The 21,796-nt window shown below is 40.3% G+C and overlaps 1 protein-coding gene across 1 annotated transcript in view; it reads right to left on the bottom strand.

The window, feature by feature from the left end:
• LOC310861385 (protein NLRC3-like) overlaps window positions 1-21,496 on the bottom strand; it is a gene marked incomplete at its 3' end in the record, with an annotated part of 28,747 nt that extends 7,251 nt beyond the window's left edge. Inside the window, exons 1-14 of the mRNA XM_083768805.1 lie at window positions 21,426-21,496; window positions 18,094-18,203; window positions 15,974-17,795; window positions 14,143-14,299; window positions 13,323-13,333; window positions 12,731-12,842; window positions 11,946-12,049; window positions 9,828-9,939; window positions 8,963-8,973; window positions 8,371-8,482; window positions 7,609-7,689; window positions 4,983-5,086; window positions 3,112-3,276; window positions 370-498 (exon numbers count right to left, since the gene is read on the bottom strand). Of these exons, the coding sequence (XP_083624931.1) occupies window positions 370-498; window positions 3,112-3,276; window positions 4,983-5,086; window positions 7,609-7,689; window positions 8,371-8,482; window positions 8,963-8,973; window positions 9,828-9,939; window positions 11,946-12,049; window positions 12,731-12,842; window positions 13,323-13,333; window positions 14,143-14,299; window positions 15,974-17,733 (2,858 nt within the window). The 5' untranslated portion in view covers window positions 17,734-17,795; window positions 18,094-18,203; window positions 21,426-21,496. The remainder of the gene's footprint in view (window positions 1-369; window positions 499-3,111; window positions 3,277-4,982; window positions 5,087-7,608; window positions 7,690-8,370; window positions 8,483-8,962; window positions 8,974-9,827; window positions 9,940-11,945; window positions 12,050-12,730; window positions 12,843-13,322; window positions 13,334-14,142; window positions 14,300-15,973; window positions 17,796-18,093; window positions 18,204-21,425) is intronic.
• Between the last annotated feature and the right edge of the window lie 300 nt (window positions 21,497-21,796).

Below are 21,796 nucleotides of genomic sequence, written 5' to 3'. Positions count from 1 at the left end.
TTGGGGTCTCAGAGATAGAAATCCCATTAAATGGGGGTCCGTAGACTAATGTATGTCAAACTGGGGGTCCTTGAAATTAAACGGGTTGAGAATCACTGCTAGAGCCGTAAGAATCTTCTCTTATGGGGGTCCCTGGAATATCTTTTCAAATAGGGGTCCGTGGGGCTAATGAGTGTCAATTTGGGGGTCCTTGACATTAAAAAGTCTTTAATGCCTATTGTGACAGATGTTCATTGTTGACCTGCTATCCTATAGTTTCTTTGAGGCACTGCATTGTTCTCTCTGCATGCATGGCGTTGTGTCAGAGTGAATACACTGTAAAGGGAAACACTGCACTGTCCAACATGGACACAGCCCAAGTCTACTCACTTGCAGTTCTTCAGGACTGAATCATTCACCACGTTGAGGCTCAGGTCCAACTCTCTTAGGGAGGGATTAGAGCTTACAGCTGAGGCCAGAGCTTCACAGCATCTCTCTGACAAGAAGCACTGAGCCAGTCTGAAACACCAGATGGAATCATACATGAATGAATGAATGAATGAATGAATGAATGAATGAATGAATGAATGAATGAATGAATGAATGAATTAATTAATTAATTACTGAATGAATGAATGAATGAATGAATGAATGAATGAATGAATGAATGAATGAATGACACATTTATAATATGCATTATACCTGGATTTAAAACCTGCTTCAAGGACTCTCTTGTCCCACTTAGGGTGCCTTCACACCTGGATGTTTTAGTTCCATTAAAACAAACCCTGAACCCCCAACATAATCATATTTGAACTGGGACCCCCAAAAGACTTATATATTGAACTGGGACCCCCAAAAGACTTATATAATGAACTGGGACCCCCAAAAGACTTATATATTGAACTGGGACCCCCAAAAGACTCATATATTGAACTGGGACCCCCCAAAAGACTTATATATTGAACTGGGACCCCCAAAAGACTCATATATTGAACTGGGACCCCCAAAAGACTCATATATTGAACTGGGACCCCCCCCACCCTTAGAAGCACTTACATTACATTAACCATTACATTAAACCTGCAGCAAATCTAGGGTTTATCTCTAACCTGTACACATGACCATATACATATGTTAGCGTGATGATTAAGTTTAAAACGAGTCTGGATGTCATCTTGAATGAGATTAAAAACGGATGATTTCTGTAATCAGTAGCAGCTGTGTTTGGACGGACGCGCAGGGATGGGACTCAAACGGGTGAGCTTAATTTGTATTGGCTTTCATTGATGTGTATCTCTACACGTCATCAGTCATCACGCAGCACCTTTTAGTTTTAAGGAAGTAATTACATTTTTATTTTTATGGACTTTTGATATAAAAACACACACAAATGAGAATTTCGGCATGCATCCATTGTTAGGTATGCCAATATGATGACCACGGATATGCTCTAAAAGTGTTTCACTACACCTTTAATGTGAAAATATTACCAAACTACAAGCTCACAACACCTTGCAGGTCGGCTATTTTCACGATGTTTGGCTCTTTCTTCCGTAATATTAGTATTATTATAATATAATTTAGAAGGTCGATAACTGTGGCGTAGCTACAACGGGTCGCAAGTCAAAAATAGCCGATCTACAACTCCTCTACGCGTTGTGAGAAACTCTGTTATATGATGAAGTAGCCGATATTCACCTTAAAGGGATATTACACTTTTAAACATGTTTGGGGTAATTTTAACATCTACTCAGGGACATAGGCTTGGGTTAACATGATATCAAGCTTATTAATACATTCTCACCACAGCATTCATATTATATTCACATAATAAAGTACATAATAAAACATAAGTGATCAAAATATGGTAAATGTATCTTACTTTAGAACTTCCAGTCTACAGTGTGGGCTCTTCAGTGAAGCACAGAGCAGCTCCACTAGTCCTGAGTCATGCAGGTCGTTTTCACTGAGGTCCAATTCTCTCAAATGGGAAGGATTAGAGCTGAGAGCTGAAGCCACAACTTCAACATCTGTCTTTCTGAGTTTACAGCCAGCAAGTCTGTGAATGCAGATTAAATAAGAGATTATCAAAACAAATTATACCTAAACAATTATTTGAACTGAGGACCCAATACCCTGACAAGCAAGAATTGTAGGCATTTCATTTAGTTTGACTCGGCTGCACAGATACATGTTGTGTTTGCGTCTTCCGTAATATTCGCCAATTTACCAAATTGGTTTTAAAAATATTTTAAGTCATTAAATTGTACCTTTAGAAATGTACAGATACTAGTCTGTATACACTTAAACTGTATGTTGGTGTTTTTACTGTTGAGTGAGAAACCACACTAGTTGCACATTAAGCTAATCCTCTGGGGACCCCCTTGGGGGTCCAGACCCTCAGTTTGGGAACCACAGACCTAGACTAATAGAATGATAATTGATTAGTACAGTAGGTAGATGCAGACTATTGATTATGTATTAATGCGTACCACGGTAAAGCTTGATAACTGTGGCATAGCTACAAGGGGTTGAACGTCGAAAATAGCCGATCTGCCAGCTCACAAGTGTTGTGTCCTCGACGTGCTGTGATTCAATTCAGTTCAATTTTATTAAAGTGTCGACTCACAACAAGTTGTCTCAAGACATTTTCCATGTAGAGCAGAGAACCAACATAGATCCCACCCTGAGCATTAAGACATTTGAAGACAGTGAGCTTGTAGATCAGCTATTTTCGGTGCGCAACCACGTTGTATGTCGAAATAGCCTATACATTTGCCTTAAAGGGATATTACACGTTCAATATCAAGCTTATTAACCCATTTTGGGCGGGGACCCCTTTTGGTGTTAGAATTATGCTATGCTTTAGCTATTGAAAAATAGCAGATCTACAAGCTCATAGCGCGCCACCGAGTGGCGCGCTATGAGCTTGTAGGTCTGCTATTTTTAAAAAATCGAAGAACGACTGACTGAAACATAGCTTTTTCAGAAAACTGTCAGGATGTAGAAGACATTTTTAGAATCTGATCTCAGGTCAGAATGGGTTAATACATTCTCACCACAGCATTCATATTATATTCACATAATTAAACAGAAGTGATCAAAATAAATGTGGTAAATGTATCTTACTTTAGAACTTCCAGTCTACAGTGTGGGCTCTTCAGTGAAGCACAGAGTCCTGAGTCCTGCAGGTCGTTTTCACTGAGGTCCAATTCTCTCAAATGGGAAGGATTAGAGCTGAGAGCTGCAGCCACAACTTCAACGTCTGTCTTTCTGAGTTTACAGCCAACAAGTCTGTAAATGCAGATTAAATAAGAGATTATAAAAACAAATGATAGCTAGTTCACTGTCATTGAAGTTAACTAAAACATCTCCTATCTAGTTATCCAGAGATATAGACACCACTTGACAACACATTTTGATATCAAAGACTTCAACCAGCAGTTGAAGGAGTGAAATGAAGACTGAACAACAACATTGCATATTTACTGCCTAAACGTTGTAAAAGCTTTACAAACAAGCTGCTGGAGACCAGCATTCAGTCTCTATTTCTGTTCCCTGTCTCCTCAGGCTGGGCCACAGCTGTAGGCTTTACTGTTAGTTTGAATTGACCCCAATATTATAATATTGCATAACCTACAATATTATAGCATTTCATAACCTACAATATTATAACATGCATCATAACCTACACTATTATAACATTTCAAAACCTACAATATTATAACATTTCATAACCTACAATTTTATAACATTTAATAACCTACAATATTATAACATTTCATAACCTACACAATGTTATAAGTCCAGTGTTGTTTTTGGCAGCACATTTTGATTTTAGTTTTAGTCATAGTCTCTTGAATAGCTTTCATTTAGTTTTAGTCACATTTTAGTCACCTGGAATGTTTTAGTGTTTAGTCTAGTTTTAGTCGACTAAATGTCACAAGTTTTAGTCGACTAAATCTACAGTTGATTTATTTGACTAAAATGTATTGTGGCGGGCCTTGATGCCGTCATAATGACAGATTTTTGCTGAAAATAGCCAATCGCAGCATTGTGAGCTTGTATAAGAACTATGAAAGAATTATCCAATGTGGTACATTTTTCTTTTCTTTTTTGCTAACCCAAGAAAAGGAAATGAGCAGCTCCAAACGTTGCATCAAACATATGCACAGATATAAGAAATGTCTTATATTATTAATATTGATCCTTTTCACAAGCAACAACTGTTAACTTATGCTCCTTTAACGGAGTAATTAAAAGAACCGTGGCAGTTCAAATATCATTATTGAATCTGGAGCTTAGACAAACTATGTTGCTTATAACTTAAGTTGTCCATGGATATTCAGCCATTATACAGCATTGATAATTGCATTCGCCAGCTAATACACTGAGGACAACATTATCTTTAAATTATTGCCAGGATGTGTGTTGTGCACCTTCATGCTAGACAGATGATGACACACACATGGTCCCTGGAGGATGGACCCTACAGATCATATCACACACATGGTCCCTGGAGGATGGACCCTACAGATCATATCACACACACGGTCCCTGGAGAATGGAGGATTAAGAGACTCCATGGCCTTTCCCTCTAGGTCAACTTTGTACCACTTTCAAAAGCTTTGTCTGCTTTTTTGCTTTTTATATTACATCGCATCGAGGGACTCGCTTTGATAATTAACCAGACCTACAAGCTGTCAATATGTTGCGATGCAAAGTAATGTACGCTTATAGATCTGTGAGTGACACCTTTCAACTTGTTCTACTGAGTGCTTTCACCACAGTGAAGCGGATTTAACGTTGGGTATTTTGGCTGTCTTTTATGGTGTTAAAAGGGGCGTGGAACAATGCAGAACAATGCAGACAATACAGACAATACCACTAATCACTATTTGAAATACAGACACCTTTTATGCCAACCTTCATTTATAATTATAGTGTTAACTGTAATGGCAGATTGACTCTAGGATGTTTCTATTCACTTGACTACTAACCGAGCCTTTCTGCAGTTCCTCACAGCTGGGACCAGTCTCCTTCGCCCCTCCTCTGATGTGTTGTATTTGTCCAGGTCCAACTCTTCCAGAACCTCCTCTGACATCTGCAGCATGAGGGCCAGAGCTGAACACTGGGTCTCAGACAGTTTCTCTGTTCTGTTCTCTGACTTCAGGAACTGTTGGATCTTCTGATGTAGTGAGTGGTCGTTCATCACCATCAGACAGTTTGGGAACCACAGACCTAGACTAATAGAGTGATAATAGATTAGTACAGTAGGTAGATGCAGACTATTGATTACGTATTAATGCGTACCACGGTAAAGCTCGATAACTGTGGCGTAGCTACAAGGGGTTGAACGTCGAAAATAGCCGATCTGCCAGCTCACAAGTGTTGTGTCCTCGCCGCGCTGTGATTCAATTCAGTTACATTTTATTAAAGTGTCGACTCACAACAAATTGTCTCAAGACACTTTACATGTAGAGCAGAGAACCAACATAGATCCCACCCTGAGCATTGAGACATTTGGAGACAGTGAGCTTGTAGATCAGCTATTTTCGGTGCGCAACCACGTTGTATGTCGAAGTAGCCTATACATTTGCCTTAAAGGGATATTACGCGTTCAATATCAAGCTTATTAGCACATTCTCACCAAAGCATTCATATTATATTCACATAATACAGTACATAATAAAACAGAAGTGATCAAAATAAATGTGGTAAATGTATCTTACTTTAGAACTTCCAGTCTACAGTGTGGGCTCTTCAGTGAAGCACAGAGTCCTGAGTCCTGCAGGTCGTTTTCACTGAGGTCCAATTCTCTCAAATGGGAAGGATTAGAGCTGAGAGCTGCAGCCACAACTTCAACGTCTGTCTTTCTGAGTTTACAGCCAACAAGTCTGTAAATGCAGATTAAATAAGAGATTATAAAAACAAATGATAGCTAGTTCACTGTCATTGAAGTTAACTAAAACATCTCCTATCTAGTTATCCAGAGATATAGACACCACTTGACAACACATTTTGATATCAAAGACTTCAACCAGCAGTTGAAGGAGTGAAATGAAGACTGAACAACAACATTGCATATTTACTGCCTAAACGTTGTAAAAGCTTTACAAACAAGCTGCTGGAGACCAGCATTCAGTCTCTATTTCTGTTCCCTGTCTCCTCAGGCTGGGCCACAGCTGTAGGCTTTACTGTTAGTTTGAATTGACCCCAATATTATAATATTGCATAACCTACAATATTATAGCATTTCATAACCTTCAATATTATAACATGCATCATAACCTACACTATTATAACATTTCAAAACCTACAATATTATAACATTTCATAACCTACAATTTTATAACATTTAATAACCTACAATATTATAACATTTCATAACCTACACAATGTTATAAGTCCAGTGTTGTTTTTGGCAGCACATTTTGATTTTAGTTTTAGTCATAGTCTCTTGAATAGCTTTCATTTAGTTTTAGTCACATTTTAGTCACCTGGAATGTTTTAGTGTTTAGTCTAGTTTTAGTCGACTAAATGTCACAAGTTTTAGTCGACTAAATCTACAGTTGATTTATTTGACTAAAATGTATTGTGGCGGGCCTTGATGCCGTCATAATGACAGATTTTTGCTGAAAATAGCCAATCGCAGCATTGTGAGCTTGTATAAGAACTATGAAAGAATTATCCAATGTGGTACATTTTTCTTTTCTTTTTTGCTAACCCAAGAAAAGGAAATGAGCAGCTCCAAACGTTGCATCAAACATATGCACAGATATAAGAAATGTCTTATATTATTAATATTGATCCTTTTCACAAGCAACAACTGTTAACTTATGCTCCTTTAACGGAGTAATTAAAAGAACCGTGGCAGTTCAAATATCATTATTGAATCTGGAGCTTAGACAAACTATGTTGCTTATAACTTAAGTTGTCCATGGATATTCAGCCATTATACAGCATTGATAATTGCATTCGCCAGCTAATACACTGAGGACAACATTATCTTTAAATTATTGCCAGGATGTGTGTTGTGCACCTTCATGCTAGACAGATGATGACACACACATGGTCCCTGGAGGATGGACCCTACAGATCATATCACACACATGGTCCCTGGAGGATGGACCCTACAGATCATATCACACACACGGTCCCTGGAGAATGGAGGATTAAGAGACTCCATGGCCTTTCCCTCTAGGTCAACTTTGTACCACTTTCAAAAGCTTTGTCTGCTTTTTTGCTTTTTATATTACATCGCATCGAGGGACTCGCTTTGATAATTAACCAGACCTACAAGCTGTCAATATGTTGCGATGCAAAGTAATGTACGCTTATAGATCTGTGAGTGACACCTTTCAACTTGTTCTACTGAGTGCTTTCACCACAGTGAAGCGGATTTAACGTTGGGTATTTTGGCTGTCTTTTATGGTGTTAAAAGGGGCGTGGAACAATGCAGAACAATGCAGACAATACAGACAATACCACTAATCACTATTTGAAATACAGACACCTTTTATGCCAACCTTCATTTATAATTATAGTGTTAACTGTAATGGCAGATTGACTCTAGGATGTTTCTATTCACTTGACTACTAACCGAGCCTTTCTGCAGTTCCTCACAGCTGGGACCAGTCTCCTTCGCCCCTCCTCTGATGTGTTGTATTTGTCCAGGTCCAACTCTTCCAGAACCTCCTCTGACATCTGCAGCATGAGGGCCAGAGCTGAACACTGGGTCTCAGACAGTTTCTCTGTTCTGTTCTCTGACTTCAGGAACTGTTGGATCTTCTGATGTAGTGAGTGGTCGTTCATCACCATCAGACAGTTTGGGAACCACAGACCTAGACTAATAGAGTGATAATAGATTAGTACAGTAGGTAGATGCAGACTATTGATTACGTATTAATGCGTACCACGGTAAAGCTCGATAACTGTGGCGTAGCTACAAGGGGTTGAACGTCGAAAATAGCCGATCTGCCAGCTCACAAGTGTTGTGTCCTCGCCGCGCTGTGATTCAATTCAGTTACATTTTATTAAAGTGTCGACTCACAACAAATTGTCTCAAGACACTTTACATGTAGAGCAGAGAACCAACATAGATCCCACCCTGAGCATTGAGACATTTGGAGACAGTGAGCTTGTAGATCAGCTATTTTCGGTGCGCAACCACGTTGTATGTCGAAGTAGCCTATACATTTGCCTTAAAGGGATATTACGCGTTCAATATCAAGCTTATTAGCACATTCTCACCAAAGCATTCATATTATATTCACATAATACAGTACATAATAAAACAGAAGTGATCAAAATAAATGTGGTAAATGTATCTTACTTTAGAACTTCCAGTCTACAGTGTGGGCTCTTCAGTGAAGCACAGAGTCCTGAGTCCTGCAGGTCGTTTTCACTGAGGTCCAATTCTCTCAAATGGGAAGGATTAGAGCTGAGAGCTGAAGACACATCTTCAACGTCTGTCTCACTGAGTTTACAGCCAACAAGTCTGTGAATGCAGATTATATAAGAGAAATCAAAACAAATTAAACCTAAATAAACATAATCTGAACTTGGGAGACGCCTACCTGACAAGTACTTGGAATTATAGTCATTCCTTTCAGTTTCACTGATACATATTATGAAAATATCCAAACTACAAGCTCACAATGCCTCACAGTGAGCTTGTAGATCAGCTATTTTCACAATGTTTGTGACTTTCTTCCGTAATATTTGACAATTTGGTTTTAAAAATGTTTTAAAGTAATTTAATTGTACCTTAAATCTTAAACCACACCAAAGGGTCGGGTCGGGACAAACACTTTTCTTTCTTTTGGTTTTTACATCAACCACACCAATGCAACTCAATGAGTTTCATTGGTGTGGTTTATCTTAAAAAAACACTTTGTGACGACCCAACCCTTTGGTGTGGTTTGGGCTTTAGAAATGTACAGATACTCTGTATATTGTACACTATACTATATTATACTGTTGGTTTGTCTACTGTTCAGTGAGAAAACAATGCTGCACATTAAGATAATCCTCTGAGGACTCCCTTGGGGGTCCAGACCCTCAGTTTGGGAACCACAGACCTAGACTAATAGAATGATAATTGATTAGTACAGTAGGTAGATGCAGACTATTGATTATGTATTAATGCGTACCACGGTAAAGCTTGATAACTGTGGCATAGCTACAAGGGGTTGAACGTCGAAAATAGCCGATCTGCCAGCTCACAAGTGTTGTGTCCTCGACGCGCTGTGATTCAATTCAGTTCAATTTTATTAAAGTGTCGACTCACAACAAGTTGTCTCAAGACATTTTCCATGTAGAGCAGAGAACCAACATAGATCCCACCCTGAGCATTAAGACATTTGAAGACAGTGAGCTTGTAGATCAGCTATTTTCGGTGCGCAACCACGTTGTATGTCGAAATAGCCTATACATTTGCCTTAAAGGGATATTACACGTTCAATATCAAGCTTATTAACCCATTTTGGGCGGGGACCCCTTTTGGTGTTAGAATTATGCTATGCTTTAGCTATTGAAAAATAGCAGATCTACAAGCTCATAGCGCGCCACCGAGTGGCGCGCTATGAGCTTGTAGGTCTGCTATTTTTAAAAAATCGAAGAACGACTGACTGAAACATAGCTTTTTCAGAAAACTGTCAGGATGTAGAAGACATTTTTAGAATCTGATCTCAGGTCAGAATGGGTTAATACATTCTCACCACAGCATTCATATTATATTCACATAATTAAACAGAAGTGATCAAAATAAATGTGGTAAATGTATCTTACTTTAGAACTTCCAGTCTACAGTGTGGGCTCTTCAGTGAAGCACAGAGTCCTGAGTCCTGCAGGTCGTTTTCACTGAGGTCCAATTCTCTCAAATGGGAAGGATTAGAGCTGAGAGCTGCAGCCACAACTTCAACGTCTGTCTTTCTGAGTTTACAGCCAACAAGTCTGTAAATGCAGATTAAATAAGAGATTATAAAAACAAATGATAGCTAGTTCACTGTCATTGAAGTTAACTAAAACATCTCCTATCTAGTTATCCAGAGATATAGACACCACTTGACAACACATTTTGATATCAAAGACTTCAACCAGCAGTTGAAGGAGTGAAATGAAGACTGAACAACAACATTGCATATTTACTGCCTAAACGTTGTAAAAGCTTTACAAACAAGCTGCTGGAGACCAGCATTCAGTCTCTATTTCTGTTCCCTGTCTCCTCAGGCTGGGCCACAGCTGTAGGCTTTACTGTTAGTTTGAATTGACCACAATATTATAATATTGCATAACCTACAATATTATAACATTTCATAACCTACAATATTATAACATGCATCATAACCTACACTATTATAACATTTCAAAACCTACAATATTATAACATTTCATAACCTACAATATTATAACATTTCATAACCTACAATTTTATAACATTTAATAACCTACACTATTATAACATTTCATAACCTACAATATTATAACATTTCATAACCTACAATATTATAACATTTCATAACCTACAATTTTATAACATTTAATAACCTACAATATTATAACATTTCATAACCTACACAATGTTATAAGTCCAGTGTTGTTTTTGGCAGCACATTTTGATTTTAGTTTTAGTCATAGTCTCTTGAATAGCTTTCATTTAGTTTTAGTCACATTTTAGTCACCTGGAATGTTTTAGTGTTTAGTCTAGTTTTAGTCGACTAAATGTCATAAGTTTTAGTCGACTAAATCTACAGTTGATTTAGTCGACTAAAATGTATTGTGGCGGGCCTTGATGTCATCATAATGACTGATTTTGGCTGAAAATAGTCGATCTACAAGCTCACAACAGGCCGCAGCATTGTGAGCTTGTATAAGAATTATGAAAGAATTATCCAATGTGGTACATTTTTCTTTTGTACCACAGTACAAGTAAAAAGTAAATGAGCAGCTCCAAACGTTGCATCAAACATATGCACAGATATAAGAAGTGTCTTATATTATTAATGTTGATCCATTTCACAAGCAACAACTGTTAACTTATGCTCCTTTAACAGAGTAATTAAAAGAACCGTGGCAGTTAAAATATCATTATTGAATCTGGAGCTTAGACAAACTATGTTGATTATAACTTAAGTTGTCCATGGATATTCAGCCATTATACAGCATTGATAATTTAATTTGCCAGCTACTACACAACATTATCTTTAAATTATTGCCAGGATGTGTGTTGTGCACCTTCATGCTAGACAGATGATGACACACACATGGTCCCTGGAGGATAGACCCTACAGATCATACCACACACATGGTCCCTGGAGGATGGACCCTACAGATAATATCACACACATGGTCCCTGGAGGATGGACCCTACAGATCATATCACACACATGGTCCCTGGAGGATGGACCCTACAGATCATATCACACACATGGTCCCTGGAGGATGGACCCTACAGATCATATCACACACATGGTCCCTGGAGGATGGACCCTACAGATCATATCACACACACGGTCCCTGGAGAATGGAGGATTAAGAGACTCCATGGCCTTTCCCTCTAGGTCAACTTTGTACCACTTTCAAAAGCTTTGTCTGCTTTTTTGCTTTTTATATTACATCGCATCGAGGGACTCGCTTTGATAATTAACCAGACCTACAAGCTGTCAATATGTTGCGATGCAAAGTAATGTACGCTTATAGATCTGTGAGTGACACCTTTCAACTTGTTCTACTGAGTGCTTTCACCACAGTGAAGCGGATTTAACGTTGGGTATTTTGGCTGTCTTTTATGGTGTTAAAAGGGGCGTGGAACAATGCAGAACAATGCAGACAATACAGACAATACCACTAATCACTATTTGAAATACAGACACCTTTTATGCCAACCTTCATTTATAATTATAGTGTTAACTGTAATGGCAGATTGACTCTAGGATGTTTCTATTCACTTGACTACTAACCGAGCCTTTCTGCAGTTCCTCACAGCTGGGACCAGTCTCCTTCGCCCCTCCTCTGATGTGTTGTATTTGTCCAGGTCCAACTCTTCCAGAACCTCCTCTGACATCTGCAGCATGAGGGCCAGAGCTGAACACTGGGTCTCAGACAGTTTCTCTGTTCTGTTCTCTGACTTCAGGAACTGTTGGATCTTCTGATGTAGTGAGTGGTCGTTCATCACCATCAGACAGTTTGGGAACCACAGACCTAGACTAATAGAGTGATAATAGATTAGTACAGTAGGTAGATGCAGACTATTGATTACGTATTAATGCGTACCACGGTAAAGCTCGATAACTGTGGCGTAGCTACAAGGGGTTGAACGTCGAAAATAGCCGATCTGCCAGCTCACAAGTGTTGTGTCCTCGCCGCGCTGTGATTCAATTCAGTTACATTTTATTAAAGTGTCGACTCACAACAAATTGTCTCAAGACACTTTACATGTAGAGCAGAGAACCAACATAGATCCCACCCTGAGCATTGAGACATTTGGAGACAGTGAGCTTGTAGATCAGCTATTTTCGGTGCGCAACCACGTTGTATGTCGAAGTAGCCTATACATTTGCCTTAAAGGGATATTACGCGTTCAATATCAAGCTTATTAGCACATTCTCACCAAAGCATTCATATTATATTCACATAATACAGTACATAATAAAACAGAAGTGATCAAAATAAATGTGGTAAATGTATCTTACTTTAGAACTTCCAGTCTACAGTGTGGGCTCTTCAGTGAAGCACAGAGTCCTGAGTCCTGCAGGTCGTTTTCACTGAGGTCCAATTCTCTCAAATGGGAAGGATTAGAGCTGAGAGCTGAAGACACATCTTCAACGTCTGTCTCACTGAGTTTACAGCCAACAAGTCTGTGAATGCAGATTATATAAGAGAAATCAAAACAAATTAAACCTAAATAAACATAATCTGAACTTGGGAGACGCCTACCTGACAAGTACTTGGAATTATAGTCATTCCTTTCAGTTTCACTGATACATATTATGAAAATATCCAAACTACAAGCTCACAATGCCTCACAGTGAGCTTGTAGATCAGCTATTTTCACAATGTTTGTGACTTTCTTCCGTAATATTTGACAATTTGGTTTTAAAAATGTTTTAAAGTAATTTAATTGTACCTTAAATCTTAAACCACACCAAAGGGTCGGGTCGGGACAAACACTTTTCTTTCTTTTGGTTTTTACATCAACCACACCAATGCAACTCAATGAGTTTCATTGGTGTGGTTTATCTTAAAAAAACACTTTGTGACGACCCAACCCTTTGGTGTGGTTTGGGCTTTAGAAATGTACAGATACTCTGTATATTGTACACTATACTATATTATACTGTTGGTTTGTCTACTGTTCAGTGAGAAAACAATGCTGCACATTAAGATAATCCTCTGAGGACTCCCTTGGGGGTCCAGACCCTCAGTTTGGGAACCACAGACCTAGACTAATAGAATGATAATTGATTAGTACAGTAGGTAGATGCAGACTATTGATTATGTATTAATGCGTACCACGGTAAAGCTTGATAACTGTGGCATAGCTACAAGGGGTTGAACGTCGAAAATAGCCGATCTGCCAGCTCACAAGTGTTGTGTCCTCGACGCGCTGTGATTCAATTCAGTTCAATTTTATTAAAGTGTCGACTCACAACAAGTTGTCTCAAGACATTTTCCATGTAGAGCAGAGAACCAACATAGATCCCACCCTGAGCATTAAGACATTTGAAGACAGTGAGCTTGTAGATCAGCTATTTTCGGTGCGCAACCACGTTGTATGTCGAAATAGCCTATACATTTGCCTTAAAGGGATATTACACGTTCAATATCAAGCTTATTAACCCATTTTGGGCGGGGACCCCTTTTGGTGTTAGAATTATGCTATGCTTTAGCTATTGAAAAATAGCAGATCTACAAGCTCATAGCGCGCCACCGAGTGGCGCGCTATGAGCTTGTAGGTCTGCTATTTTTAAAAAATCGAAGAACGACTGACTGAAACATAGCTTTTTCAGAAAACTGTCAGGATGTAGAAGACATTTTTAGAATCTGATCTCAGGTCAGAATGGGTTAATACATTCTCACCACAGCATTCATATTATATTCACATAATTAAACAGAAGTGATCAAAATAAATGTGGTAAATGTATCTTACTTTAGAACTTCCAGTCTACAGTGTGGGCTCTTCAGTGAAGCACAGAGTCCTGAGTCCTGCAGGTCGTTTTCACTGAGGTCCAATTCTCTCAAATGGGAAGGATTAGAGCTGAGAGCTGCAGCCACAACTTCAACGTCTGTCTTTCTGAGTTTACAGCCAACAAGTCTGTAAATGCAGATTAAATAAGAGATTATAAAAACAAATGATAGCTAGTTCACTGTCATTGAAGTTAACTAAAACATCTCCTATCTAGTTATCCAGAGATATAGACACCACTTGACAACACATTTTGATATCAAAGACTTCAACCAGCAGTTGAAGGAGTGAAATGAAGACTGAACAACAACATTGCATATTTACTGCCTAAACGTTGTAAAAGCTTTACAAACAAGCTGCTGGAGACCAGCATTCAGTCTCTATTTCTGTTCCCTGTCTCCTCAGGCTGGGCCACAGCTGTAGGCTTTACTGTTAGTTTGAATTGACCACAATATTATAATATTGCATAACCTACAATATTATAACATTTCATAACCTACAATATTATAACATGCATCATAACCTACACTATTATAACATTTCAAAACCTACAATATTATAACATTTCATAACCTACAATATTATAACATTTCATAACCTACAATTTTATAACATTTAATAACCTACACTATTATAACATTTCATAACCTACAATATTATAACATTTCATAACCTACAATATTATAACATTTCATAACCTACAATTTTATAACATTTAATAACCTACAATATTATAACATTTCATAACCTACACAATGTTATAAGTCCAGTGTTGTTTTTGGCAGCACATTTTGATTTTAGTTTTAGTCATAGTCTCTTGAATAGCTTTCATTTAGTTTTAGTCACATTTTAGTCACCTGGAATGTTTTAGTGTTTAGTCTAGTTTTAGTCGACTAAATGTCATAAGTTTTAGTCGACTAAATCTACAGTTGATTTAGTCGACTAAAATGTATTGTGGCGGGCCTTGATGTCATCATAATGACTGATTTTGGCTGAAAATAGTCGATCTACAAGCTCACAACAGGCCGCAGCATTGTGAGCTTGTATAAGAATTATGAAAGAATTATCCAATGTGGTACATTTTTCTTTTGTACCACAGTACAAGTAAAAAGTAAATGAGCAGCTCCAAACGTTGCATCAAACATATGCACAGATATAAGAAGTGTCTTATATTATTAATGTTGATCCATTTCACAAGCAACAACTGTTAACTTATGCTCCTTTAACAGAGTAATTAAAAGAACCGTGGCAGTTAAAATATCATTATTGAATCTGGAGCTTAGACAAACTATGTTGATTATAACTTAAGTTGTCCATGGATATTCAGCCATTATACAGCATTGATAATTTAATTTGCCAGCTACTACACAACATTATCTTTAAATTATTGCCAGGATGTGTGTTGTGCACCTTCATGCTAGACAGATGATGACACACACATGGTCCCTGGAGGATAGACCCTACAGATCATACCACACACATGGTCCCTGGAGGATGGACCCTACAGATAATATCACACACATGGTCCCTGGAGGATGGACCCTACAGATCATATCACACACATGGTCCCTGGAGGATGGACCCTACAGATCATATCACACACATGGTCCCTGGAGGATGGACCCTACAGATCATATCACACACATGGTCCCTGGAGGATGGACCCTACAGATGAAGTGACTCCATGGCCTTTCCCTCTAGGTCAACTTTGTACCACTTTCAAAAGCTTTGGCTGTTTTTTATATTACATCGCATCGAGGGACTCTCTTTGATAATTAACCAGACCTACAAGTTACTACTAACCGAGCCTTTCTGCAGTTCCTCACAGCTGGGATCAGTCTCCTTCGCCCCTCCTCTGATGTGTTGTATTTGTCCAGGTCCAACTCTTCCAGAACCTCCTCTGACATCTGCAGCATGACGGCCAGAGCTGAACACTGGGTCTCAGAAAGTTTCTCTGTTCTGTTCTCTGACTTCAGGAACTGTTGGATCTCCTGATGTAATGATTGGTCGTTCATCTCCATCAGACAGTGGAAGATGTTGATACATCTGTCAGGAGAGGCATCACCACGAGTTAACATCTCCTTCAGGTTCTGGATGGCTTTCTGGATCTCCTTCTTTTTCTGACCAGGCAGACTTCTCTTTGTCTGACCCAGCAGGCCTCCTAACAGACTTTGGTTTGACTCCAGTGAGAGGCCATGAAGGAACCGAACAAGTAGGTCCAGGTGGCCATTTTTACTCTTCAGGGATTTTTCCATAGCAGCTTTCAGGAAGTCGGAGAGGGAGCTCTTACCCCTGTATTTTTCATCTTCCAGGAATGTCTTCAGTACCTCCATGTTCTTCTGTGTGAAACAGTGGTACAGGTAGACTGCAGCCATAAACTCCTGGATGCTCAGATGAACAAAGCTGTAGACCGTTTTATGAAACTTCACACTCTCTCTTTTGAAGATCTGCGTGCACACTCCTGAGTACAGCGAGGCGTCTTTCACATCAAGACCACACTCTTCCAGGTCTTCTTGGTAGAACATGATGCTACTTTTCTTCAGATGTCCAAATGCCAGCATGCCCAGGTTCAGAAGAACTTTCATGTCAGTCTCTGTGAGCTGCTGTTGAGTCCCCTTTTCTTTTGCTTTCTTTTTGACATCATGAGTCTCATCATACTTCTGCTTCTTCCTGTTTGTCAGAACCAACAGGAAGTGGCAGCACATCTCAGTCAGGGTCTTGGGCAGCTGTCCAATGGTGGTGTGTGTCCTCAACATGTCCAGCAGAACGGTAGCAATGATCCAACAGAAGAGTGGGATGTAACACATGATGTAGAGGCTCCTCGATGTCTTCAAGTGTGAGAGGACTCTGTCGGCCAGCTTCTCTTCACTGAATCTCTTCCTGAAGTACTTCTCCTTCTGGGGGTCTGTGAACCCTCGCACTTCTGTCACCATGTCAACACATGCAGCAGGGATCCGATTGGCTGCTGCAGGTCTGGAGGTTATCCAGAGGAGGGCCGAGGGGAGCAGATTCCTCTTGATGAGGTTTGTCAACAGAGCATCCACTGATGATGTCACTGTGATATCAGAGATGATTTCATTTTTGTCGAAGTGCAACGGAGACCTGCTTTCATCGAGGCCATCGAAGATGAAGCAAACTTTCCAGGCAGCGAGCTGCTCTGCTGTGACCTTCTTTAATGTTGGGTGGAAATCATGGATCAGGTTGAGAAGGCTGTACTGCTCATCTCTGACCAAGTTCAGCTCCCGGAATGAAAAGGGAACGAGGAGATCTATATCTTGATTCTCCAAACCTCTTGCCCAGTCCAGAAGAAACTTGCGCACAGAGAATGTTTTTCCAATGCCAGCGATGCCTTCGGTCAGAACACTTGTGCTGGGTGTCTTTCTGCCAGGGAGGAGGATCTTAAAGATTTTACAGCAGTTGATTGGTTCATGGAAGGTCTTCATGTTGGAAGCTGTTTCAAGCTGTATCACCTCATGTTGGCGATTAACCCCTTCACTCTCTCCCACTGAGATGTAGAGCTCTGAGTAGGTGCCGGTGACGGAGGTTCCAGACTCTTCCGTCATGTCGTCTTTCGCTTCATCAAAACTGTTCAGACTGTCCTTATAATCGTTCAAAATACTGACATCTGAAATGAGAAGAACATTTATGTTTTAAACATTGAGGTTAATGTATAACTTTACAATACATGTATACAGCACACATTCATTATATATTAAATACCTCCAGAAACTATGCAATTTATTCAGAAAAACAGGCAAAAGTAACAACACAAGATCAGTTGTTTTTGTCAAGCTGTTGAGTTGATAGTTGTTTAGCTTCATTATATGCACTTGGATATAATTGTTACAGACAATAATTATTTGAACATTTAGTCTATGATTTCAATTTATTAGCATGCATTTTCAATGAGTGCACATTCTTACTTTGTCCACCTGTGTTTTGACTGGGTGTCTTCAGTCCAGGTGTTGTTTGACTGGGTGTCTTCAGTCCAGGTGTTGTTTGACTGGGTGTGGTGAGTCCAGGTGTGGTTTGACTGCAGTGTCAGAGACACGCACGCACGCACGCACGCACACACACACACACACACACACACACACACACACACACACACACACACACACACACACACACACACACACACACACACACACACACACACACACACACATTCCATTCCATATAAATGTCCATGTTCATTCCATATAAAAAAAAGACTACAAAGTGGGCAAGGATTATTAATTCGGTGGCATTTCACATTGCAAAATGGTGCAGGAAGAGTGGGCACGTGGGTACCTCAGTGTTAAATATCCTTATTGGCCATTAGATTGAACATGCCCATTGCCCATGCAGAAGAGTGGGCACGTGGGCACCTCAGTGTTAAATATCCTTATTGGCCATTAGGTTGAACATGCCCATTGCCCATGCAGAAGAGTGGGCACATGGGCACCTCAGTGTTAAATATCCTTATTGGCCATTAGGTTGAACATGCCCATTGCCCATGCAGAAGAGTGGGCACATGGGCACCTCCGTGTTAAATATCCTTATTGGCCATTAGGTTGAACATGCCCATGCAGAAGGTAAGGGGTGTGTCTCATTTCTGTTTCATATAGCCAAATGATTATAACGATATGGAAAAATGCACTATAGGTTAATTCATTATAATAATTTCCTATAGAATGTGTGTGAGTGAGAAATATTCCATGTTATGTGCTTAATTTAAGGCATTTATGCTTCAGCAAAGAAAACCTTTGCTAGCCTTGGTGATAAGGTCATACAAAGAAAAAGTTGGTGCTACCTAAGTTGTGGTGGCGCTACCAACTGAAAAGGTAGGTGGCACCAGTGCTACCTGTGAAAAAGTTAGTCTGGAGCCCTGATTGTAACAGATATCTCCTTAAAGGCCCAATGTCACGCCCCTCGGGAGATAAGAACGGCTATCAAACAATGCTATCATGATGATGACGTCATAGTGCCGATAGGTCCAGGTTAGTTACAATGACATTGAGTTGACGTGTTTTTTGTTTTAGGGTAACTGTTGCATAATCGCAATTTCGCACTCGAGTCGCATGCCCCGGCCATCTAGCTCTCTCTCTCTCGCCCGCTGACATGGCCTCAACCTCAACCTCAAGAACATGTGAGGGTACCTACCCTAGGGGACACAGGGAGAACATGTGAGGGTACCTACCCTAGGGACACGGGGAAAACATGTGAGGGTACCTACCCTAGGGGACCCGGGGAGAACATGTGAGGGTACCTACCCTAGGGACACGGGGAGAACATGTGAGGGTACCTACCCTAGGGGACCCGGGGAGAACATGTGAGGGTACCTACCCTAGGGGACCCGGGGAGAACATGTGAGGGTACCTACCCTAGGGGACACGGGGAGAACATGTGAGGGTACCTACCCTAGGGGACACGGGGAGAACATGTGAGGGTACCTACCCTAGGGGACACGGGGAGAACATGTGAGGGTACCTACCCTAGGGACACGGGGAGAACATGTGAGGGTACCTACCCTAGGGGACACGGGGAGAACATGTGAGGGTACCTACCCTAGGGGACACCGGGAGAACATGTGAGGGTACCTACTCTATACACCGGGAGAACATGTGAGGGTACCTACTCTAGGGGACACCGGGAGAACATGTGAGGGTACCTACCCCAGGGGACACAGGGAGAACATGTGAGGGTACCTACCCTAGGGGACACTGGGAGAACATGTGGGGGTACCAACCCTAGGGGACACGGGGAGAACATGTGAGGGTACTATACCCTAGGGGAAACGGGATTACGTCATCATTGAGAGCTAGTTATACATATACTATGTATATGTATATGTAATTTGTAAGTTGATTAGTGGTATACTGTGGTTACTTTGCGCCTTATGCACCGTCCCAGCCGTCCCGCCAATTTTGATGCGTATGCACCTTCCCAGCAAATTGTGCCTGATACGGCAGTGGTGCCAGATTACATACATCTGTATAACTAGCTCTCAATGATGACGTAATAAAGATGTGGATTAAAGGACCCAATGCCAGAGTGTAATTGGTTTTCGATGGTGACGTAATGACGATATGTTTTAGTGTTGGGAGGATTAAAGGTAATGCTCCTGTGTATACATGTATGTAATCTGGCACCACTGCCGTATCAGGCACAATTTGCTGGGACGGTGCATACGCATCAAAATTGGTGGGACGGCTGGGACGGTGCATACGAGTCCCGGGCGAAACTAGTACTTGCGCGCTCTGCTTGCGCAAGTAATTAGCATAACAGTAGCTTGTATTCCATGTAGTACAAACGGTGCAATGGAATGATTTGCCCAAGGAGATAAAGACCTGCCTCTCTAAACACTTAAAACTTAGGTCAGGATTGAGAAGGCGTTTTTAGAATCCTGAATGGGTCTGTTGAGTTGAGCAATTGTAACAGTTATCTCCTACCCTCACATTCCGACCAGGATTTCTGCATGTTTTTGTGAGGGTACCTACCCTAGGGGACACGGGAGAACATGTGAGGGTACCTACCCTAGGGGACACGGGGAGAACATGTGAGGGTAGGGTACCTACCCTAGGGGACACGGAACACTACCGACTGTGCCACTGTCCCCCCTCTTGGTATTATTTTTGCTAAAGATTTTAAACTTAATAAACAAATCAGCTCCATCATTAAAACTCTCTTCTTCCAAATTCCAATCATCGCCACGGTCAAATCCTACCTCCCCCTAAAAACAGCTGGAGATGGTTATCCATGCTTTGATTTAATCAAGAATAGATTATTGCAACTCTTTGTATATTGGCATCGACCAGGCATTACTCAGGCGTTTACAGCTAGTGCAGAACACAGCTGTCCGCCATCTCACCGTCAGTATAAAATATGTTATAGTGTATTGCATAAGGAGAAGAGACTGGAGCAGCACGGACATTTAGAGCCTTTTATTTAGGTGCTGAGTATACAAACGACTAACGTTGCGGTCTTCATCAGAGTCATGACTCTGATGAAGACTGCAAGTTCGAAACGTTAGTCGTTTGTATACTCAGCACCTAAATAAAAGGCTCTAAATGTCCGTGCTGCTCCAGTCTCTTCTCCTTATGCAACTCATGATGTCCTTGCACCTGTGAAGCACCGGATCAGCCGTTTCAGGCTTGAGGCGCGTTGGTAGACTCCCTTTATGTTATAGTGTATATTGTATAGTGTTATAGTGTATATCGTATAGTGTTACAGTGTTATAGTGTTGTATATATTTATAGGAGGGTTGACATACTGTGAATCAGGAGGTCCAGGTTCGTTACTGAAGTCAGGAGGATTTCCTCTAGACCTGTCACTCTTCACAGACAGAAGGCTGGGAGTTGGAGACTCTGCTCTGTGGTGGACACTTCTGGAATCATACAAACAGAAATAACAATACATAAACAACAGAAACAGTGAATAATACTACTAGAAAACATACTAAGTAAATAACAGACAGTAATTAGCATAACAGTAGCTTGTATTCCATGTAGTACAAACGGTGCAATGGAATGATTTGCCCAATGAGATAAAGACAAGTGCCTCTCTAAACACTTAAAATTTAGGTCAGGATTGAGAAGGCGTTTTTAGAATCCTGAATGGGTCTGTTGAATTAAACAATTGTAA

Source organism: Protomyctophum parallelum (assembly GCF_964188405.1).
Source record: "Protomyctophum parallelum genome assembly, chromosome: 7".
Classification (NCBI taxonomy): Eukaryota; Metazoa; Chordata; class Actinopteri; order Myctophiformes; family Myctophidae; genus Protomyctophum; species Protomyctophum parallelum.
Note: the sequence above shows the minus strand (reverse complement) of the source record. Positions and strands in the feature narration are given on the sequence as shown.